The sequence below is a fragment of the Falco rusticolus genome, chromosome 9 (assembly GCF_015220075.1).
Source record: "Falco rusticolus isolate bFalRus1 chromosome 9, bFalRus1.pri, whole genome shotgun sequence".
In the NCBI taxonomy this organism is placed as follows: domain Eukaryota; kingdom Metazoa; phylum Chordata; class Aves; order Falconiformes; family Falconidae; genus Falco; species Falco rusticolus.
This window is the reverse complement of record NC_051195.1, coordinates 39,133,540-39,158,273: the sequence shown is the minus strand read 5'-3', so window position 1 is coordinate 39,158,273 and position 24,734 is coordinate 39,133,540. Positions and strand designations below refer to the sequence as shown.

At 46.1% G+C, this 24,734-nt stretch overlaps 1 protein-coding gene across 1 annotated transcript in view; it reads right to left on the bottom strand.

Moving 5' to 3' along the window:
* Positions 1-24,734, bottom strand: part of SYNPO2L (synaptopodin 2 like) — a 41,609-nt gene that overhangs the window by 13,290 nt on the left and 3,585 nt on the right. The window contains exons 2-3 of the mRNA XM_037401043.1: positions 11,470-11,621; positions 8,000-8,661 (exon numbers count right to left, since the gene is read on the bottom strand). Coding sequence (XP_037256940.1) covers positions 8,000-8,661; positions 11,470-11,621 — 814 coding nt within the window. The remainder of the gene's footprint in view (positions 1-7,999; positions 8,662-11,469; positions 11,622-24,734) is intronic.

Here is a 24,734-nt window from a genome sequence, read left to right as displayed (position 1 = left end):
GTCTAGATGCAGCCAGAGGACAAGATCCACTGACAGAAGAGAGGAGGGTTGGGATTTTTAATCATCTGTCTCCTCACCCGTCATATAACATTGAGGTGGAGAGGACATTTGATTGACATGTTAGTGTTTAAAGCTCCATGGGTGAAAATATAGAGGTAGTCCTGTTAGATTCAGAAGCCCAGTGAAACACTACTACCAACTTAGCCAGTTAGCTAATCTGACATCATGAGCCATTAATAGTTATGTTTTCTGTTCTATTCTTAGCCAATTGTGCAGTCACCTTACAGTAGTCCTATCTCATCCATATTTCTCTCGTTGAAAAAGTCATGTGGAACCATATCAGATATCTTACAGAAGCCAACATATACTGTGTCCACCTTACTTCTTTAGCCATGAAGTCTTATCTTATTGAACAGGTCAAAGACTGTCTCTTTTTCTAGTTTTTATTAGTCCATGTGTTTTTTACTGATCAATTTGTTTTCCACAAAGTGTGCTCAAAAGAACTACTTTGTTCACCTAACTGAAGCTAAACATTTTTTATTATTTTTTTCCTTATCCCCGGAGCCTGTCTGTAAGAAGGGTGCTATTCTTGGTCTTTTCCCCTGAAATCCTTCCCGTTATTCCAGGGTATTTATCAAAGACTGATGATCATTCTGATAAAATTTTCACTAATTCCTTACATTTCACCTCTATAAAGAGTACGATTTAGCCTTGTCCTTTCAGTATAGTCAGTGTATCAAGATACGCTGAATCTACTCGCACCCGTTCCTGCTCCTATTTCTTTTATACAACGGGCTAAATTCTTGGTTAACGAAAGCAGCAGATACATTGATGACGGTGAAGCTTTACAGGTTTCACAACAAACTGATCTCCCTTCCTACGATGAACTGAAGTGAAACTGAAGAACAATGATTTGTCAGGTTGAGTTTTCTCCTTCCTAGCTAATTATCTCTCACTTTTGTTGAGCAATGACTTTGTTGTTTAATTACCCCTTGACAAAGTCCTTCTATGCCTCACCCTTTTATGCCTCTGCCTCCCCAATAACTATCATTTTGTCTTATTTCAGTGTTGTCTTTGAGCAGACTTGTCCCAACCTTGTCAGCAAGTCCCATGTCACTTTTAGAACTGATAGAAACAAGATGGGTCAGGGAGAGCGATTCCCATTGCCCATTTGCATTATTTCTTTCAATTCAGCTCTCAAAATCCTGGAACCTAGGAACTATCAACTTGGCTAAGACAGCCTGGGGTCATAGATATAGTTGTTTCAGTGTGATTATTGCTCTAATCACCTTGAGATCTGAATTACTGGCAAAATTTTGGCTTAATCCCATTGTTCCCCATCAGCCTGACACATCCAAAATCACTCCAGAAGTGCATGTGCAAGGACAAGCTATGTTAACTTAACGTGTGTGGCAGCACATTTTGAAAAATCCCTTGCTGGGGCCCTGCAAGGACCATGGAAGTGTGAGTTCAGAACTGCTGACACCGTTTCAGCAGCAGCGGGATGATGAATGACCTCTGACCATGTCCAAGGAACTATGACTCAGAGTCACAGTCCCTGCACTGATGATAATAACATAAAGAAGTAATACCTGAGTAACTGATAGTTTTAAAAAGATGCTCAAAATGACATCTCATATAGTGGAAATACTAGGACAAAAGAGAGTATCTACCTTTTCATTTCAGGGATCACTTACAGCTTTCCTCCAAACATCTTAAAAACCTGAAGATCTTTCCCCTTCCACAGAATATTATATGCAGCTAGATTTATCTTGAGAACCACATGTTCAGCTAAATCCATGTCTCGGTCAGGCTCTGGGACAGCAGGATAGCAGTGAGGTATAAAGGTGAAGCAGAGCAGAGCCCTATAAGCCTTCTAGTGCTGCAACCCACAGTATCTACTCTGAAATGCTGGACAAGAGTGATGCCCAAGGGAATGATGGTGGAAGTCTCCAGTAAGAGAGCCTGAGGAAAATGGACAATGACTTGTGACAATTTCTGAGATGGCTCAAGAAACAACAAAAAAATCATCCACACCAGACAAGACAGACAACACTAGCTTATAATCTGTCTTCTGCCCAAACAGTTAATACATCAGCCTGAAAATATCACCTCTGTGCTTTTGATAGAAGAACATAAACCAAAAGGCATAAGCTCAAATGCCATACTCAAGCCTAAGTCTGGAGGAAGAGGGCTCCAGATGCACGGTATTTATCTCACTGTTGTCTTCCTTAATAAATGCCTTCCAAGCTGCTGAGAATTCAAACCTGAATGTTAGTTATTAAGTGGGATATTTTTAAGTGAAGGTCTGTAACTAGACTGCATACACCAGTGTATGTAAATTGATTTCTCAAGTGGAGGCAATTTCAAGTTTAGCACATGCTGAAGTGAGATCAAACTCTCCATCTGTGATTTAACCATGGAGGCTGTTGTCACTGAGTAGCAAGAGCCAAGGGTTATTCAGCGTTGCTTCATACAGCTAGGAACAGACTTCCTGTAAGATCAATAGTTCAGGCAATTAATTTGAATCTCCTGGGCTGAGGAGAATGCTTTTCTATTGTACTTTAAACCAGGTAGGATGGGGGCAGTTGACTACTATCCTAAACCTTTTGGTCTTCTAGATTGTAGTGAATGGCAAAACCAGTAAGCTAGCCTAACCACCATGTAACTGTCATCATTGGAGTCACAACTGCCAAAGCTGAAAGCCAAGTAGAAAATGCGGTGCAGTAAGTTCAAACTGCCATTTAGGCACTTTCTCTCATTCACAGCTCCTGTGACATACACTGATAGTTACAGGCTGATAGATGGCTTGCTGCACACACCTCTTCTGCAGAGAAATGTGACTGTGGTCACTCTTGGAAGAGGTAATCTGTATGACCCGCTGATGAATAGGCCACTTATTTATAAGCATCCTATCTCATCAAGTGATGCTGCTGTACATCCGCTTTAAACAAGAAGGATTTCCTTTTCTGATATGGAATGCAGTAAGTTTGATGACACTGCACAGGCAGCCAGGCCCGTATAAAGCAGAGGAGGAAATTTCCCCACCCATTTTTCCCTCCCTTCCCCTACCGTACATGGAGAGGCTCTTGAGTCCTAGGAACTAAAAATAGTCCAGTGGATAAGTTTAAATTGAGATATTTTGAAGCACTTCTTGCACTGACACAAATTCCTACAGTGTGATAGCAAGTTAGGACTAGACTGCTGTCCTGTTGTGTCTGTCTTCTCCTAGCCATTGGTATTTCCAGTTGTGAGAAAGCCTAAGCCCCTTGTCCCTGGGAGACAATTTAGGATGGGGTGAAAATACAGTGCACCTTAGAGAAGACAGGTGGCTGAGGAGAAGCAGCAGCCCTGGCTACAGATGGATCCCAAGGCTCTGAGGGTGGGGTGAGCAGAGGAGGACACTGCAGGAGCTATGGGAAACCAAAGAGCGTCACTAGCAATTACTTGCAACAGCTGTAGTCTGATTCTCCCTGGCAAAAGCTCCTGCTTCTTGCTAACCTCCTGAAACTCATTCAGATTTTTTTCACTTGTATTTTCTGACTTGTTATCTCTTCCTTTCTTTCCACACTGTCCAAGCAGCACAGAAATCATCTCAGGAAGGGATGTAGTTTTTCCCTTTACAGTGATGATGAACTGAGGCCCTAGATTTCCCCAGTTTCCCTAGGGATTAATCACCTCTTTAAATAGAGCAAGTTACTGGTTTTGTGGGAAGGAAACAAATTTATACTTTTGTTTCTTCAGATTAGGCAAAATATTGGCTATTCACAAGTATGAATGCTGTCCTGTAGTTCCTTTAAAGTAAAGCAAAGAGTCCCTGTTTGCTGGCTGTTCTCTTGCCCCACTGAGCAAAACACCAGGACATATAGTAGCCGCTGGGCAGCAATGAAGACTGAAGTCCTATTACATGTAGGGCAAGTTCCCAAGTTCCCTACATTTGGGTGGTGTGTGGCTCCCCACACTGCCCCGCTAGCCTGCATCAGCAATACTGAGTGGGTTTTCAGCAGGCATGTCCAGGTCCTGTGTCCTGTGGAGAGCTAGGACGATGTACATGCTTATTCCACAGGCTGGAAAAAATGAGCCAATACCAATGTGCAAATAGGGCAGGAACTTTGGAAAGAGATGGGCACAGACCTCACTGCAAGGGCTGTTGCCTAAGGAGCTCTAAGGTCTTGTGTCTTTGCAGGGAAAGGAGAAGCACAGCTCAGCAACTGATGACATGCTGGGCATTGTGAGGTGGCACCATCAGCTGCTGCTCCCTCTTCCCTCTGCTTATCTTGCTCCATCCCACCCACTGCCAAATCCTCATCTCGGACTGTTGGTACTTGCCACCCCAGTGTTCTGCTCCCAGAGTAAAATCCTTGCCTAGTGTAAATAAATGAGCTCCATTTGCTCCTGTGTTACTGTGATGCAAGGCAGGTGTTAGACAGCAGTGTCACCTCCAACAATTGCCACGTGTGAATCCTTTTAGCAAAGGCATGGAAAGGAGTTGGTGGAGTTGATGCAAAAAAAAAGAAAATGTACTGGAGAAATGTCAATCCAATGAAAATTAAGAGAAAATGATTCAGTAACAACCATCATGGTAAGACTAAGAAAGATGATGGAGGAATATGGGAAGCATTTCCTCTTGAGGACAGTATACAGTCAGCCCAGATCAGATTTGCTAACATCAGAAACAAAGGAAAATCATACAGATAAGGGGTGGCAGGGGGGCTGAATCAACTTCCTTATGATCTGGAAAGCTCAGAGCTCTGGAAGGCAGGCAGCAAGGACAAAGGTCCACAAAAGCTCTGGAGATAAGATCCATAGCTCTGATCTTTTATTTCCTAAGTTTGTGAAAACCCAAGAGCTGACAGGCAGTAGCAACCTAACGAGATCCTTGCAGGGCAAGAGAGCTGTGAAGAATGTCAGTTGCTACTCTCTGTGGTGTGCAAACGATTACTATGTAACTCTGTTCTTGTACAGGGATTTCAATTATTCATCTAGAAATCTGATGTTTCTAGATATTCATCTAGAAATTTGATGTTTCCAGATACTCATCTAGAAATACTATACTTGCAATTTTGTTTGCCTGAGGCACAAGGACAGGTGGGAGAGGGGAAAAGTCCCTGTAGCTTCAAAATGACAGTGAAAAGTTAGAAAGAATTAATACAAAAGACAAGAGAAACACCCCAAAAATTGGCTATCAGAGCAGGCATGAGAAAGGAGTACATTCTAGAAAGAAAAGGTGAGGAACTATCTGGATAACAGTCCCAACAAACCAAAAAGGAGGTTTTCACATTCTTGTGGTGCAGCAATGGGAGCCATAATGGAGAAGGCGATGGCAAGGCATGGCGGGTGTGCTGAGCAGGTGCACTGGGAATATATTTAGATACTTAGTGCTCCAAAAAGCAAACATATGATTAGGTAGTCAGAATGGTCCTTAAATGTCTACTGCATATATATCAAGCCCCAGGCTCCCATGACTGATCATCCAAGTCACCTACTGTTGGTAACTCAGATTTTAAAAACTTGCCTAGCTTCTAACCCACGAGCTTGATTTTGCATTCCTGTTTAGCAAAACCCAGGAGTCTCCATGTTGCAGAGTAGGCTACTATGCTGTGGGTATTGCTAAGGAAAGGCAGAGAAAAAGAACTTTAAACTCTGCTGGCTCTGTGGGAGCCTGGAGCAGCTGTAGGAACCAATGCAAGCCCAAGCATCCTTGCCAAGGCTACATCTTTCTGGCAGGAGATGCTGTATGTACCATGTGCTCCCCATGCTGATAGCTCCTCTGCAGGCAGCCTCCCCACAGAGCCAGTGCAGCTCAGCAGCCTCTGTGGGAGACATAAATACATACCTGTGTTTATTCCAGGTATTCCAGCTCCTTAGCTCTGTTCACCACATAACGCACACCCTCCATCCCTCTTCCTTCCTTCCTTCTTTCCTTCACGGTGTTATTGGCTGCTGATCATTAATTTTGTTTTAATAGCATCTGTGCTCCAGCATGATCAGGACATAGAGTTTTGCTTTCACATTTACTGTCAAGATTCCTAACCCAAGAAAAGGCCAAACTGGCCATGTGAGTTGCCATCCGAGGCAGAGTAACTCTTACATAAGGATACCCATGGCCAAACATAAACCAGAAGGGGGGCGAGCAGAGGAGTGGTAATAGGAGAATAAAATGTTATCTTAGTCTGCAGTGCTTCTGGGAACCCTACCTCTAGCTGGCAATAGAGTTGCATCACCTTCTGCCATGGGATATTATTTTGCCATCAGAAATGCTCTGCATTAAATACATGGCTTTCCTGGGAGCCTTCTGTACTGACGCTGTCCATGGAAATAAGTCTCGATGTAAAGCAATTGCTCATCCACTGCTAGGACTATCAGGTGGCAGGGAGCAGCTGAACATGCCTTTCTCAACATTCACCTCATGCTTGTACATTATTCAAAGGGGGAAAAAATAGCTTCATCCTCAGGGAGGCTGGAATTGCTACTTTCTTTGCTGTCCTAAGGCAAGTGAGTGCTAAAGACTGGGATGAAATAGTACAAGGCACCAGGTCTGCTGTACCACCAGGCATAAGGGACCCAGGCAAGTCTCCTCTCAACACAGGGCAGAGCAGTAAGACGGAAGCTTGCCTGACAGAAGCAGTCTAGATTTGAAAGTTACCTTTATAGGATCCATTAGGCAGAACAGATAAGGAATGTTTAGCCCAAGGAAAAGAGAAAAGAGAGGCTTAACAATTGCCTTGCAATATTATCGGGCCTGGGGAAGAATGTCTGGCATTTGCAGCAGAGAATCAGAAGTTAGAATCTGTGTGCTTTATTTCTGATTCAGTCTAGTAACTTTTCTGGGTCTCTGTTTCCCACTCTGTCCCTCAGCTAAGTCACTTTTTAAAAACCTGCTTTATTTCTAGGCTCGGAAAAGTGTAAATTAGTCAATCCCACTGCACACTGAAGTACTCGTATGAAAACAAGTTTTTGATTACCTTGGTTTTAATATTATTGGATACACCACAACTGTAAAATCAGGTAACATGTTGTGCTGCCTTCATGTTTGGGTTTGAAATACTCCATGTGTAGCAGAAACCAGGAAAGATTCACAATTAAGATCGCTTCAGGTCCATCACCCATGTACTACACTACATTTTTCAGTACTTTATTCCACCTGGAAGGGTCTTGGCTAGCAGGGATCCCACTACAAGGAGCTGTTCCAGCAGCTGATTTACCAGCTCCTGCCCATTCTTGCTGGTAGCCCTCCACTGCTGATACCAAAAAAGCAATAAATTCTACCAGAGCTCACCAGCTGCTGCCCCACATGGACACTCTTGCTTAGAGTAAGTGCCTGGGCAGAAAACATCCTCTGAAAGTTGATATGGACAAATCCCTCTCTGAGCTTGACAGGGTGAGAGAAATAAATGAGCTACTGACACCACTTTCAGGGCTACAGTGGCTGAAAATTATATCTACTCAGTCCTTAACCATGCGTAGTACTACATGCCTCTGTGCCCATGGAGAGCTGAGCTGAGCTGAACAGTGGGGTCCTTGGGACCCCCTCAGAACAAGCGCCCGTGCTTGGACACACAGATAGCTTATGGGACAAACCGAGCTGCTGTGACATCTCTGAAAGGCCAGGCCTGAGAACTTTAACCCTCAACTTCTTTCCTGATGATTTCCCTTGAGACTTCTTCAGCCCAAAGTACTGAAGACACCAATGACCTCCACCCTGTTTCCACAACATAAAGGTACTATAGCACAGCTGGTTGTGTGGCTGCAGCTTCTGGGACTGACTCCCAGATCTCAGACCATTTCTCTTATCTGTTCCTTGGGACATTTTGGGTGGGGTAGCCCCCAGTGCAAAGCTGCAATAGGAAGCCCCATTCCCTGCAGGCTGGACTTGACACTGCTTCTTCCCAAGACAGAGAGGAGATAACCCACTTGACATTTGCAGGAATGAGGCTTTTGGAAGGAAATCAAGTGTAGAAAGAGGGCATGGGTGAGTGGTGGGGTGCAGAGGACTTACTGGCCTGCTTGGCTTTTTCCATGTAAGTGGTAGTTAGGTCTTCATCAACCGGGTGCTCCACTGGCCCCACCATGGGGATGAGATGGCGTTCTGCCCGGATAGCCTTGGTGGCATGGGGCAGGAGCATTGCCTCTGGAGAAGGCTCCCGTCCCTCTGTTGATGGTGGCCGCAACTGTCCCTCGCTCTCCGAGAAAGGAGTGTCTGTGCGGCTGCCAGGTGGGCAGGCAATCTCCCTCTTGGCCACCCCGCTGGAGCTGGTCACCTCGGCTCCCTCCTGCAGAGCAGCCTCTGGCATGCTCTCATAGCCGCTCTGTTCGGACAAGGACACCTCATCCTGAGGCCCGTCCGCCTTGTTGTTGATGCTATCGGGTGGTGAGCGTGGGCTCCTCTTGCGAGCCCGGCGGTGCTTCTCCTGGGCCACATTGTCGGCATCGCTGTCTGTCTCACCATAGTAGGCCTCACTGTCCGGCGGGGAGGTAAGGCTCTCCAGGTGCCTCTGTGACCTCCGAGGCTGCGAGGGCTGTGTGGTGGCCGGGGCTCCTGCCAGTTCAGGGCTGAGTAGCTGCGCCGGGGGGTTGAGCGGGGACGGTGGGGAGCGCACTCGCTGCCCTGGAGAAGGAGAGCGCTGGAGCCGTGGGCCAGTCTGGTCCCCACCAACTACTCTGTGGGGAGAAGGAAAAGCAGTGAGCAAGGTCTGGTTGGTGGGGCTGAGCTGGAAGAAAACTCCCACATGTGAGAGGGGGGTAAGGATTGAGCTGCTGTTTCAGGTGTCTTTTGGGTGGTACAGACACCTGAAATGCAGACACCAAGGGCAGACTCTTCTCTGACATCAACTACACACTCTCCTAATTTTCTGCTTCATGGCTCTTTGAAAACTAAGTGTTAAACACTTGAAAATCAGAATGCCCTAAGAGCACAAAAATCTGCAGAGCCAGCTTAATCAGCTCCCCAGGCATTTCTCCTGGGGAGGTGAATTCCTGTATAGCAAACATTCCCCAGGACTGCGGGATGTAGCCCCACAGCCTGCCACTTGCCGGGGGCACAGCTGGTGCCTCAGCCACCACACTGCCCTCCAGCTGTTCCTGCAGCTGGGACTGCATCCTGGAGCTTGTCAGCTCTTCGGTCCCGGAGGGGGGGGGGGGGGGCGGGGGGGGGCGGGGAGGCGCCCCCAAACTGCTTTCGTTCAGAGTGGGCTCCAAACAAAGAAGTCGGTGCTGTTTGTTTGTCCTGACTTCTACTTGGAAGTTATTAGGAAATACTTAAGAGAAAAAGGCCCGTATGTTTTCTGGGGGTAGGACTCTGCTGTCCTGTGGTGGGAGTCCAGCGGGATATGTGGCCAGCTCGCTGCGGGACTGCTTCGCAAGCTAGCTGCCAGTGCCTGGGTTTGACAGTCACACCAGCCAGCCCAGTCCGTGGTGGCATTCGCCTTTGCCTTAGGCACAGGCTGTAAGTCAGCTGGAAGGATGACTAGGGCAGGGGCAGGGCAGCCTAGCCCTTGCTGACTGCCAGGAGGGAGAACCTGGCTATGCTGATGCGAGAAGAGCCACCCTGTCCTCCCTCTCCTCAAGAGTGAGTCTGGATTTCAATGGCAGTTTGACTCAGACCACACAGATAGGGCAGGGAACTTCCCTTGCCAGAGTCACCCGGGCTTGTTAAGAGTTTTAAAGGAGCCTAAGTATTTGCCTCCTGAGCATGCATGCCGGGAAGCTAGGCAAACAGAATTGCCTCTGTAAAGCTGTGGAATTCATGGCTTGGATCCAAATCCTAAACTGTGAAAAATTTATACTCATGTCAAATGCAAACCTTTGTGGAATCTAAGGGTGGGACAATTTCTCTAACAGTTTATTTTTTTAATAATATATGCTGTTGTGAACTCTCACTGGGAACAAACTCAAAGCTCCCCAGGCAAAACAGAGCAGTCCTTCCTCTTCTTTAAATACTCGACCAGGTAACTGAAAAGCATTACTGCTTGTAGGCCAGTTTCTCTTGTTCCACACTGTCAGATGGCAGTCTCTCTCCCTGCCTCCCTCTCTCTCTTCACACCCACCCCGCACTGACAAAAATACACATATGGCCTTGCATGCTCCACAGTCATCCAGCTACCCCTCCTTTCTGAACAGGACTGTTGGTGTTTTCTCTGGGAACATAAATATGAAGTGGGAATAGATGTGATCAGAAAGCAATATTTGATGAGTTCACCACCACCCCATGGTGAAGCCAACTGGTTACGTTATTTCCAAACCATCCAGTGTTGGCTCCCAGAGGGCTGCGAGAAGCCTGCCTTTGTCACTTTGCTAATTCACAGTGTGCTGATTTTGGCCCATTGGAATTTGCCCAGGCACCTGTTGGCTGCAGATAGGCTCCCAATGGGGTGAGATAAGGCCTTGGCAAGGGACCAGGAGCTATTCTGGACACGTTGTTCAGGGCTCATACATCCCACCTAATCACAACGAGGGTATAGGGTGAGCACATCAGAAGGCACCAGTGCTTTCCCTGAAGCCAAGGGGAAGATCGGGCTTTCCTCCTCTGAGCACTGCCCACCTCTGCCCCTGCTTTACAGATGCCAGCAACCAGTGTGGCTCTCCCTCCCCACTGCTCACAGTGCTCTGTCTTTTCGGGGCTGTAGAAAATCACATCTCCCAGCCCCCTTCACCAAGGCCTTATTTCCTGAGGGTGACTTCTGTTTTGGCAATAGTGTGGACTAGCTGGGACCTCGCACAGCTTTGCTGCCTTTGCCTTTATATGATTCAGTTACAGCTCAGATGTAGCGCATGCATGCATCCAGCATCCTCATCCAGCATGCACTGATGCCCTGGGTTAGCTTAGCACAGGTAGAACCAGGGACATTACTGGGACCATTTTTGTGCTTAAATTTGAGCCTGGTCTCCAGTATTCCACTGGATTAGAGACTGCCAGAGATATTTCTGAGGATAAAAAAAGGACTCAGCTACACAGCTCTTATCTTTGTGGAAGTCAGTTCACACCCTGTCAGACTACAATGGCCTGCTGTAGCAAATACTTGGATAATCTTGTCTTGGCTCAATTATCCAATGTGTAGTCAAATCCATTTCTACAGAACAGTTATTTACCCAGAATGAACTGGAGTCTCCGTTAATTGCTGAGATGAACTGCCCTATGGCATCTGCTTGCCTGGAGCCTAAATTGCTCATTCTTTGCAGCATAGCCCTCACACTGCAAATATTTCCCTCCAGCCTGAGGGGCAGGGGCAGGGAGGTCTGGGGTCAGTTCAGCCCCAGGGCCAGGCACTCTGGAGAGCAGCACAGAGACAGTGCAAAACTTTTGGATGGCCACATTAGCCGTGGAGAAGTCCTTCTAGTACACCTTACAGTATAAAGAAACCAAAGGCTTCCTGCCTGCCTTCTCCCTGCTAGGCATGGAGAGCTGCTGCACTGGATGAAGCTGCCCTGCTGCCTGCACTGTCACAGCACTGGCACTTGGGAACAGATTACCTTTTCACACGGATGTTGAGCATGCCATTGGAGGAATCGATGATCTGCATGGCAGTAGCATGGGAGAGGCCAGCACATGACTTCCCATTGATAGATACTAGCACATCATTTTCCCACAGTCCTCCACGGCACGCTTTGCTTCTCTTCCGGATCTGAAAAGGCAGAAGAGAGAGGGCAGGGATGAAGGGAAGAACAGCAGCTATTTCATTCAGTTGCTTGTCTCCTGCTGGCCCTTCTATTGCTCTGTCCCTGACAGAATAAAATGAGGCCTAAGACTACTGTGCTGCCAAGGTGGAGGACCAGTCCTCTTGGGCGAGTCCTGGCTGTGCCTTTCGCTTTCTGTATTCCTGCTAATTCCAAGAGTCGCTTGGCTGAGCATAGGCCTGACCTGATCATCAGCCCAATTCAACTCCTTCAGTGCTGATGAAAGACTCAAGAGCATTCTACATGCTCTTCTCCTCTCATTCCCTATCTCCTAAGTTGTGTAGGGAGTCTGTGTTTCAGAGAGGGAACAGGAACTCTTCCTAGACTACCCCTGTACATGGCTGTGTGTCCTTCTGTACACCCCTACTGTGCTTCCTTGGTATGATCCCTGATGCTCACACAGAGCCCTTGCAGGTACCATCCTTGGGGAAGCTGACATCAGGAAGAGATGGTGGCTCCAAGACACTGCCTGCTGTCAAGGATTCCTGCTCTGATGGCTTTGGCCAATGTATTTCTGGACATCTGCATCAGGCCGTATGAGGTCCTGTTACACAAGTGTAAACTTGGAGTAAATCTTTAGCCTTAACAGGAGCTGTGCAGGATATGCATTGCTATATCTGAGAATGTGGTCTGGGTCCCTAGTTCCAGGCTAGTTCCTAGATCTGGCCTTTCATGGCCATCTTACACCAAGTGTTTCCTCTCTCTTTTGTTCCGTCATCCATCAGTCAAGCTTCTCACTGAAACCCCCAACCCAGCCTAGCCTTTCTGCATAAGCAAGCAAGCAAGCAAACCAAGAGCCCACTGAGCCCAAAACCACAGACCTCTTCCATATAGGCAAGAAATTAGATAGTCTTGTAGGACAGCTTGGCACCCATAATGCACTCATTTTGCACATAAAAGAACAGCCGAGTAAAAACACTGGGTCAGGGCCAATCAGGCCCTAGGTAGTAATACACTGGATTTGTAGACGCTTCTAGAATATTTTTTTCAGATCTCGCAGTTAAGTGGGAGACAAATCTGTGCAGAGCTGTTTAACAGAGGGTGCAGTACACAAACTGTGGCAGACCCCTGCAGAGAGGTCACACACAGCAGGGCACCTTCTCCCATATTTCACAGCCTTGCTGCTTGGGCAACCAGACTCTGCTATAAAATCACACAAGCTACTTTGCCCACACTCCCATGGCAGCCCCAGGAGAGACAAATGGATGTGAGAGGATTGCTGCCCTGTCATTGTTCTTGCAGGGGCAGGAGGGGAGCAGGAAAGGAGAGGGCTGGAGCCTTGCAGAGGTCCTGCGGCGTAGCTGCCCGGTCTTGGGGCCCAGGCCCACTGCACCCACGGGGTGTGCACACACCCAGGGCTCAGCTCTGCTGGCTCATATTGAGTAGGCAAGGGCAGCACTCCTCCCAGGTCAGCCTGTCAACAGGACTGAGAGGTGCTGGGGAAGAAGATGGAAAGAGGAGGGCTATGCTCCAGTTGTTTGTGTGTTCACTGGCACTTTATCATTCTGTAGCCTCTCCAGCTTGACCCCAAATTTTGCCTGCATGCTTAAAATAGGGTCTGGCTCATCCCAGCTGCCACATCCATCAGCCTCTGTCATTTTAGTCCTTTATCTCTCTCCTTGTTAATATAAGCCTGGAATGAGAACGTGTGGGTCTGTAATGAACTACTGCTGAAGAACCACTTTTCTGCTGTTACAGTATAAATGCTGCTTCCTGATACTCCCTCAAGGTGCAGCTGTTAACTGAGAACAGTTAGCAGACATGTTTTCCAGTACTGTCTACCAACACAGCAGCTAATGCAGAGAGTTAGGGAACTGAAGGAGGGTCTCCTGGTATTCCCCAAAAGGCCAACTGCTGCTCCATGGGCAAGTGCTCGATGCTTAGCACTGGATGGGAACACACTTGCTGAGGATCTCTCCCAGTTATGGAGCAAGGGAACTGGGGGTTAAAGGCTGTCAGCAGGTGCTCAGAGCATTCCTCACATCCCGTTGTACTCCTCCATGCTCACTGAAACTGAGGGGATGTGGGCTGATGACCACCCAGAGCAGAGCCAATAAGCTTCCTGCGATCCTCTAGTCCCACAGCAGTGCAGGACTTTGCAGGCAAGTGTTTGGGATTCCCAGGCAGGGAGGGACAGGCTGGGCTCACGACACTGTTGCTGCTTCAGGCACCTTTAGATCACATAAACCTGGTGGGACGCAAGCTGCCCCACTGGGGCTGAGCAAGGTGAGCAAGCAACGCATTTCTTTTGCCATTAGTAAAGGTGCTGGCTCTGGCTTGGTCTGTGCTCAGATTTTATCAGGGTGGCAGAAGGCCCACGCACTAAAGCAACTATGGTTACTTCAATACTGTTGCAGGAGCCTGCAAACTAGCTCTATATATAATCCAGGAGAAGACTCCTCCCTGTCTCCATTCCTCTTTGGGAAAAGAGGACTTCTTCCTGTGCTGGAAGAGACCTACAGAGCCTGAAAACAGCATGTAAATGTTCCTGGCTGTCCGTCTCCCACAGGTTTATAAACCCCTCCCTGGAAGTTTATGAACCTGCTTTCCAAGGGCAGAGGGACACAAAACTATTCACAGCGTCATTTTAGTGACAAACCCCCACCCCACCGCATTTGCCAGGGAGGAGAACAATGGGGCTAAACGCAGAAGAAAATTGTGCTGGGAGAGAAGGAAGAAAGCACTTCATATAGAAAGGACAGGACTTAATCCACAACCGTGACAGCAGGGTGCAGTGTGCAGGAGGCTGGAGAGCTTCTGGACAGAGACCAGCACAAGCCGGACAGTTTTTAATGACTGCCAGGACGGTTCTGCGGAGACATTTAATGACAGACAGCCCCTAGCCTGCACCTCTCACTCACAACGAAGGCAGCACTGAGCCTCTGAGGCTCCAGGCCAGGGTGGCTGCCCAGTCGGAAAGCCAGGCTGGCTGACCACCCTGAAGGTCAGGCTGCCCTCAGGCTCAGCCACTTGCTCCCCATGTCCAAAAGATGCCCTCTCCTGGGCACCCAGTGAGGCACGAGGCGTCACCCACAGGCAGCTTCTGCTTAGGCTGCAGACAGGTTGGAAGGTGTCACCCAGGAGCTGTTCTGACGAGATGGGAAAGGATGGGAAATACGGCATTTCAAAGAGAAATCCGCTCTGCTTCCTGTAGCAGATCCCCAGACAGCTTTCTTGTGCCAGTGAGAGGCAGCAAGGACGGATTCTGACAAGTTGTCAGGGCTAGCCCCAGACCTGGCCCTGGGGGGCTGTGCTCTTCCAGCACATACTGCATGGATTGACCTCTCCTTTTGCAGGGAGGACTCCACGCATTCTGAGCCTCTCATAACTAACTGCATGTTACACTTTCCGCCCCATGCCTCAGTGGACACACTCCCCCATGGCACACCTTGGCTCACATGGGAGGAATGTCCTGTTTGGATTTCAGCTGGGTTTAGGGAATCCCAGTTTCAGGGCCTCATTGATTTATGCTAGTGGAAATGCAAATCAGTGTGGAAAATGGAAACTATAAAGTCATGAAACACATTTACTCAGAAGGTTGTCCTTCTCACTGCCCTCTCAGCAGGACTTCTGTTGTGACAAAAGAGCTCTTGTCAGAGAGGTTTGGGTGTCTGCAGCACCTAGGTACATGTACGTACATGTGCATATCCTCTTTCATTACTGTGCCCTCTTCCTCTCATTGATCATATTGAACCAGACAGGAGGGAAAGGACAGAAGCAGCTGAGAGGAAAAAAGGAAAACGATGAAGGCAGCAAATGAGGAGGAAAGGAAGAAGGAAAGGTGGTGAAGGGAAGGCCAGTGCCAGGAGAGGCCAGGAAGGCCAGGGTTGGGATCAGACTCTTACAGTACATGTTTCCTTGTACAGCCCTGGGGAGACAAAAGGACATGCTGATTATTGGACGTGTCTTGGGGGAATTCAGCCTGGCTTTCGGGAACAGAATGCAAGAGAGGAGGGGGTCAGATGCAACTTGGCAGCATCTGTCCTTCAGTAGGGCCTATATTTAGACACTGGTATGTGGGGGGTGAACACACGCTGGGATGCTAAGTATAGAGTAATCCTGATAGTAACTCAGTGGCTTCACATCTTGCCTGAATACAGCCCAGGGAACCTGTCTTGAAACTTTGCAACCACTCTCCCTGCTGGTCAGCACCACTTCTTCATAAGAAAGGAAATACGCTGTGGGTGATCAGAAGCGGTTTGCAGTGCCTTTCAGGAATAAACTGTAATAGGTTCGTGCCACTTTCCCTCTTGCCTCCCCGAGGCACCTCCCACCTCCTCTCATCAGGAGAGCTCAGTCTTTAAGGTAGGAAGGCAAATTACATTATCAGTCTTCCCCTCATCTCCTAAAATCTTTCCAGCAACAATCTAGCAAACTCAGGCCAAGTCAGAGCTGTATACTCAGTACAGCTCATCTTCCCATCCAATGCCCTTTCCACTCTCTGATTACACCTCTCATCACACAGCTGCCCCCCTTCCCTCAGCAGCTACAATGCCATGGGGTCCAACACTCCATGGCAACCTGGCAGTTTAAATTTCATTCCCAGCCTTATGTGAAATGTAGTCCTGTCACAGGGTTCCCATGGAGAGGTAAGAACTGCCTTGTTGTAGTATAAAGCAGTATAAAGCATTACCAAAAGGGAATGAACTCGGGCAGGAGCCGACCAGCATTTGGGTCTGCTCCTCCCAGAACTTCCCACTCAGCTGAACCACAAATGCAGTACTTGCTAGATACAAGAGCAGAAACAAACACCCTCCACCTCTTCTTTCTGAACTTCTGTATTGACATCATTTTCGTTACTGGAACAGTTTGTTTCTCCTCGAAGGCCACGCTTCATCTTTACTTGTCCAAGGAAGGATACCCCTGTGGCTAAAGCACTACAGTGGGATTCAGGAGACCTGGATGACTTTTTGTGTGACCTTGAATAAAACAGTGAGACTGTGAGACATACATGACAGGAGCTTGGAAATCAGGACATTTTTCAATAGTCTTTTGCTCTGGCTCTTAAATTTTGTCTCAGCTGCCCACCTGAACAGAGAGATCCACTAATATGCTTTTTCTGTGCCTTGTCTGTTAGGTATGTGAATAACATCACATCTTCATGGCAATGCCGTATTCTTCTTGGAAGCTATTTTAGAGGAGAATATTTACTCTAATCCATTATAATTACACTAACCATTACAATTACACTTCTCTATTTAGTTCCAATAACTTCCTGACCAAACACTGTATTCCTGTTTAAGAGGTAATGCTGGATGACTTGCCTCTTGGTAAAGTAGGTCCAGCTCTCTGCAGACCTACTTCACAGGTCATCCACAGTGAAGCTTAATTAAGGAGTCTTTGTATAGAGAAAGAAGAGAGAGTACACACACTTTCTGGGGTGAACACAGCAAGGGAGGGTGGTGAAAGAAGGTCTCTCGGGTGGCAGGGCAGACTTGGGTGGCTTCTGGGCAAGAGGTTTAGAGATCAAGCTTGCTAGTGGCCGAGGATGCTGGTGCTGCCAATCGATTAAGTACACATGAGGCTACTGTAATACGTTACTTCCCAGAGTGTACTGGTGAGGGGGATAATGCTGTTCAGTGTGGGAAAGAGAGAACAGCTTCTTCTTCGGTGTACTAGTCTTAATTCTGATTTGTACCAGAGGATACAAGCTGATAAAAAACAAATGCAAGCAATCAGGGGTTGTTAGTTTTCTCTCTCTGTTGAAATCAAGTGCCTTAATACAAGCGGTGGGGGGGAAGAGATAAACAACTGCAAACAATTCACATTCTTTGTGCCTGAGCAAAGGGTTTAGCAAGGGACTTGTTGCTGCAAACAAGTATCTAGCCAGAGTTGGCTGCAGGTAGATAAAAAGAGGCTTTATCTCCATGGTCTTCTGTTACCTAACAGATTAGCTGAAAAGTGAGTGAAGTGTAATACCAGTGACAATAATGCCACATGTACCAGAAGAGGTACTAAAAGTACTTGATAAGCATTTTACTCTAAACAGAGTAAACAGCAGGATATCAAGGGTTTTTTTTGAAGCAAGGATTCAGAAGGAACAGGTATGTTTGTCAAAAAGCAGGAATCCCAGTGCCCACATCTAATTGCCAGGAGAAAAGAAACTGTTCAGAAGAAACACGCTTATACATGTCCCCTGTAAGTCCTCTTCTAGAGGCTCGGCCTTGCTCCTTTTAACATAAAAGATTTTAGGATCAAAATCTAAGGGAGTTAGAGCTCATTAAGCAAATCTAGCCACTAAAATGTCTTCTTAAAGAGACAGGCACTGAACTGGGACAGAAAGAGTGAGGCAGCCTTGAACATAGGCCAGAGTCATCCAGAGACATGGCTTCAGTCCTCCAGAACAAGGTGTTCTCAGCCTTAGCACTGCACACTGGTACTGTGCTCTAAAGGGCAGGGAGGATATACAAGCTCTGAATAAAACCCTTACTCAGAACAGAGGACTCTTTTCAGCTGCTACGAATTGTTGAACAGCAGCAGTCTTAAGTATAATACGCCTCCACAGTATTTACACTGAGACAGGGCAAACTGGAAGACATACCTACTACTATTTTGATAGAATGAGAACACAACAAAAAAACCCTTATGTCTGCAAAAAGTTACTGTACAGGAGCATTCGCCATATTTGTAAGTGTGGGTTACTGTACCAAAATGCAGCACCCACTAACCCTAAGAGAGCCTCTCAGGAACAGTCTGAGGAGGATAAGCACCATTGTTCTGCAGTGGCAAGCACAGGATCAGCCACAGGTACGGATTAGACAAGTACTCCATTCACCTGAAGGAATTTCTTGGGAACTTTGGTACAGAGACCTTCCAATGCTTTGCATTTTGTAGCACAGGCATCTTGTAGCAAAGGCATCCTGTAGGTGTGAACGTGCAGGAAAAAAACAGGCTCAGCCTTCATAGATGTGTTCAGTAGTTCTAGCAAGCAGCAGGTTGAATAATGCCAGCGAATGAACCTGGGCTCTGGACCACAACTGCCTGTAGCATTAAACGGTTGAAGTGATCCTTGGCACATATTTGGCTCAGGCCAGCTAATGCTTTCCAGAACAATTCCCAGGCATACTTTGGGAGCTAGAACAGACCATACCCAGAGCCACTGCCTGTGGGCAGCTTGCATGTGGCCATCTTGTTTGGGAGAACAGGTTAATTGCTTGGCTTCATTCCACTCTGTAGCAGCTAGCATCGGTGCCAGAGAGTGGTCCCAAGTACATTGAATGCACCAGGTATAGATGTAGCTTGTATAGTTTCACCACAACTGATGACAGTCATCTGTCAAGAGAATCTTCCAGGACTCCTGCCTGCTAATAGGCAAATAGGATGTGAAGATGAAACTGCTCAGACTCTTCACCTATGCAAGGAGGAGAGAGAAGGCTTTTCTAGCAGTGTTCTTCAAACAGAAGTCTTGGACAACTTGTGCAAGCAAAAAGCAACGGGCAGCACAGCTGTGGTCACACAGCAGAGGAGAAACAATTCAGGACAGTAATGTATGAAAGACCAGGAGCCAAGTTCACACTTTGTCAAAAGCATGATTGCCTCATGTCCTTTGGAGGGAAGGTCGGAAGCGAAAATAAAGAATAAACACAGAGTGAAGTGGCTTGGGCAGTGAGAAAGGAATAGTTCAATAAATGGTTAAAGACTATCTGAGAGTAAACAAAGAGTATAAATCAAGATGCTAACAGTTAGAGGGAATGGCATAACCACCGATCCAGTCCACCCACACGATCTGCTCTCTGTACTTATTTTGGGAGGGAGTTCCTGTGTAAGGTTACTTCCCTCGCAGGTTGCTCCAAGCCCCACTGAGGCACAAGGAATTGCAAACCAAACCATTAGCTGATACAACGAGCAATGATGATTTGCAACCATAATAACCTGGATTTCTGTTTAGACCACCTTTTTATCATTGTCCTGAGGGTCCTATCCCCTCATCTCTGTTGGGAAGGAAGAGCTCGGGTCCCCTTCCAGACTCTGCACCTTGCTCACTGCTGTCCCACTGCTGTGCAGAGCTTGCAGCTCTCTGGCCAGACAGCAACCGTGGAGCCCCCCACATTCCCCCAGCATGTGGTGACTGCCTGGGTCCAGCTGCTCCTTGGAAAGTTCCACAGGTGCCGCAGCCCATGTTCCCTCACTGGCAGCCAAGGATGGCACCTGCCTAAGCACTGACAGGCCATAAAACATGCCCAGGAGCCCTCCCAAAGCTGCCTGAGGCACTCCTTCCACAGCCTGGCAGACACATTTCACCCTCCAAAACCAGCGTTAGTGACTGATACAGACTAGGCTGCCAGCAGTGCTTTTTTAGGTGTGACAGTAAACATTTGTGAAAACAGAGGAAGAACAGCCTGCCCACTGAAAAGGGGAGAGGAAGAGAAGGTGCTTGCCAATCTGGAAGCCATCAGGCCTATTTGGGTTAGAGCTGGCACCTCTGGCAGGAATAATGTCACATGTCATGTGAATGAGACAGAGCAGCCAGGCTGTGGGTCACAGGGACCAGCGAGATGGCATACAGGCAGCATGGGTAGCTGGCAGAGGAGGCAGTAGAAACAGTGAATTGTCTGCAGAGAAACATACAGGAGAAAGTGGGGATATGTGAGAAAGAAGTAAAAAGGAGGTTGCAATGAACTGTCCTTAAATGACTAAACAATTCTTGCTTTAGAAGCTATACAGTCCTGCGTCACTGCTTCCCCTAACAATTCACTGCACTGCTGCGGAGTATTCGTACAAAACAGGGAACTGAAAGGAGCCTGTTGAGTTATGAGCGCTAATCCCCTGTTGTTTCAGGTGCCGTATTATTTAGTCCAGTTCATAAACTGATTGCAGAAGAGTTTCAGTTCTTTTTCTAGACTGGAAAGTTGCTGCTGAACCTCCCTGGTTAGTTGTTTTGTGCACATTTGGTCAGTGACAATGCTGTCCTATATTTGAGCAGTGCTGCTGGTTATTTGCCCAACATCTGTTTGTAGACAGCAATTATATCTTTCAACCTTTTGCTAGGTGAAAGAAGCCGTCTCTCCTCCCCTCTCTTTCTACAGCTGCTCTACTTTACATTCATGTTTCTTGAAAGTGTCTGGCTCCATAGGTGTGATGTTTCTAGAGAATTCCCACTTGTGCATTAGACAGTAACATCAGTGCCTTCCTATCTCAGTTAGATACGGCTACCTGAAGCTCATTTGTTTACATTTGCCTTTTTTTCAGAGAGGCATCATTTTCACTGGCTCCTTATCCTCTTGTGATGCAATAATATGCCCAGGCCTTTCTCCTCTACTATCAGTACCAGCTGGAAAGCCTCCAGTTTCCACTTATTTCTTCAGTATTACTCGTGCACAAGACTGTGCTGGAGGTACAAGTAGCTTCCTTGTTTTGTTTAGTAAGTGACTGGGTTTCTCCCTCATGGAATAAATCTTGTTTTGTAGCAACAAACAAACCTAAAGGCAAGCTTGCATGCACTTGCGCCATCTTAAAGCTGCCCTGATCATCTTTGTAAAAATTATTTCCCTAATATAGTTATATGTTATGTTTCTGCTTTGGTTGATTATGGGCTTAATGCTTATGTCCCATCTTATGACTTTTCTCAGATGAGCTATTTTGCTTTTTGTTTAAAGTGCATTTGATGCACATATCCTTATTGCAAAGAAATCCTCCAGGAACCTGATAGTATTGCTCTCCCATACTCACTTTTCAGAATGGGTGAACCTTCTTGTTACTTACAGTTTCTCTTTGCAAGAAATGCTGTACATGTCAGAACCATGTACTTTTCCCTCAGTCTTTCTAAAATAAAAATCTTGCCATCTGTGGATCATTTTTGTTTCTTGCTTTTTATGCTTATCTTTCTTCCCTGATGACTATTTCTGGCTGAAGATTAGTTGTGTTGTGTTGCTGTGTGCACCACAGCTACTGAGCTATACCAAATGAGCTTTATTTCGGTAAGGGGTAGTGTAAACTCCCACTGTACTTTATCTGCTTTGCCACGTAAGAGTTAAAAGGTTCATTAAGAATCACAATAAGCCGAACATGAATGCACACTAGTTCAATTGATTTCGCTTGAAAGGACATTGCTGTAACTAAGAACAAAACGGAGATTTTATTTTCCTTTTGTGGTTTTTTACTCTTTGTTTCTCTAGTTCTCTGTATTCCAAGTCTTCCTCGTTGCTGCAGAATTATTCATGTGCTCTGTTGACGTTTGATCCTGCTGTGTATCTGCCTGCTGAGCATATCGATGTCTGCTGTTCTTTCAGCTTACTCATTACTGAGTTGATATTTTAATACAACCCTAATTTAAAAATTATCTATTCTTTCCAGCTGAGGGCTCCCCAGACACTAATAAATTTTCTTTTGTTTCTTCTTGTTTCACCACTCTTACAATATCTGTTTTGATAAGACTGAATTGTTGAGGTACCCCTTTCATATACACATCAGTATGGTATCATTCACGTACACATCAGACATTTTTAGCACCCAGACACTGCAAATGATTGTTTGGGTAGAACAAAATAGTGTGTACTCTTGTAGGCAAGTTTAAGATGAAAGGAATAGACATTTACAGTCACAAATCTGGAACTATACAGTCAGTTGGAATTAATACCGACATTTCAGTCTTGCTTATGTTATTTCAATTTGAGCTTTTTCTTCAATATCTATTGGGCACTGCTGGAAGAAGCAAGAGTGTTTCCCTGATCCCGAGGCGGGCAGAGCTGCTTTGGCTCCACAAGGTTACCTGAACATGAAGTTAGTTATGTATGACCCAAGAAGCTGTCCACAAGTATGTAATTCCAGCATCTTACTCTAGGCATGTCCCTGAACCTGTCTAACCCACAGGGAGTCAGATGGCACGGAAGCTCTGTGGCAGCTGGATCCAGCATGTGAAGATCCAGCTGCTTTTCTACCCCTTTGTACCAGCTGGACTGAGGTTTAGAATTGATCCTTTGCTTGGTCAGATGGTTTAAACTACAGCTATGCATCCATCCCTTCAGTCGGTAGAAAAATGGGTTCACACTCCACTTTCAACATGTTCATTTACTTTATTTAGTTGCAGCCAGTTGGATACTTTGCACTAGAAAGGATGGTTTAAAATGCCTGCGCTTGCTGTACATTCTGAGTTAGCTGCAACTTGAAAAAAGACATTAATTTCAGCCATCATTGTGAACATCTCAGGATGAAACAAGCAATTGAGAGGCCCACCAATGTATTTGAAGAGCATTGAGAATAATGTTGAAAAAATTCTAATGTCATTAAATATCATCTCATCTCCAAAAAAAACCCCCAAAAAACAAAAGGAAAGAAAAGACCATACAGTGGACCCAAAGAATTTTCAGGAAAACCAAAAAAAAGATACCAAGAACAGCAATTAGTGATTGATTTTATCATAATCTCCATGTAGAGAAGCAATAAAAAGATGGTGATGATGTAAACTTTAGAAAGAAGAAAGGCAAGAAGACTCTATGATGTGTAAACTGATCATGGAAGATGATGAATTATGCAGGGCGTTACAATACAACATGAGTGACTCAGACAGGAAATCCCACCTTGTGCAACATTTAGTCTTTGGAATGCCTAGCTGCTTGATGTTATCAAATCTTCATTAGGAAACCATTTAAGATTTAGTCAGACAAGTAAAGCACTAGCTGCTCACAAATAATTACCTGTTTATGTGTGGGGTAAACCACCAGGGCTGTCAATTCTTATGAACTTCACAGAGCATGCTGATAATCAGCTGGGGTGAAAGAATTTCCCTCCGCATTGCATTACTAGAAAATGAGATGCATTGGTGAAGCTTACAACTTTCTCTGAAACACGTGCAGGAAACAAAGGGAAAAGGAAGCAGGACATGGAGTGACTGGTAACCTAGTCTGGTCTAACAATTCCAGGATCTCTACATGACTACAATGCATATCATTTATATATAACTTGTTACACTCGATTCATTTCCCACATTAGCTTTTTACCAATTTTTTTCATCAAGAAGGGTATACAGAAACAATTTGACTTGGCATCCAAGGGTAAGCATCTTTCCTTAGTGTTACTACTATGACTTTTCTAGTCTAGAAGTCGAAATTACCTAAATTGACAGCACTGGAATCCCCTGAGACACCAGCTGTACCTACTCAGTTATCTCCAGGCACCTTTCAGATATTCAAGCCTGTATCTCTTACCACATTGTCTCTAGATTCATCCATGTTCCTGTTCTGTCCCTCTCCATTCTGTCCAAACCTACAGGTTTTGCTGTAAGAACCAAAGCGCTAATATTTCTGTTCTGCTAAGGCAATCAGCTTACTAATAAACCCTCTCATTTGTCTAATCTGTCTCTCCATACACAAACAACACATTCCTCGCCATACTAATGAACATCGCGTTGTTATGTGACCTTATCTGTGCTAAGCAGGCTCAATCTCAGTGACAACTCTCCCTGACCACACTTCCCGGTGCTGCCCAGTGGCACTGATCTCCTGGATGGAGGCCGAACAGAGCAAATTGCTCATCCACATAAGTCCCAGCTCTAAGAAACCCATAGAGAAACAGACAATACTGCCCTGTTTCTCTGTGCTATATCATATGGCCACAATCCCTGGTCAGGCTTCTGTAGTGATGGGATCATTCCCATCTTTGGCTCCTAAAATATCCAGACAGACAGTGTTAATGATGTTAAGAGTTTTGGAAGATGCTTTTCAGGCATCATTTTGGCCCAGATTTCATCCTGCTGGTGTCAACTGCAGAAGAATGAAGAGTTGATATTTGAGCTCAAAGAGGCGAAAACTGAGATTCAAATCTCTACTCTCTGCATAGTGAGAGGATGACAGTTAGGTTACTCCATGACTCCTGGGGGTTTATTCTCTTCTAAGCAGTTTACATTCAGACATGATCTCACTGGGTTCCTGGTAAGGATCTGCAAATTCTTTCTTTGGAGACTTTTTAAATGGTGGTGCCCTTAAGACTGTGAGAAAGTATGGTCACCTGGATGCCATTAAATTCTGGACAGTAACAGACCTAAATATTAATTATAAAATCAAAGTCCTGCTTGAAAAACGATGTGTACTTTGAGCCTCAAATGGATTTGTATGAATTATATTTTC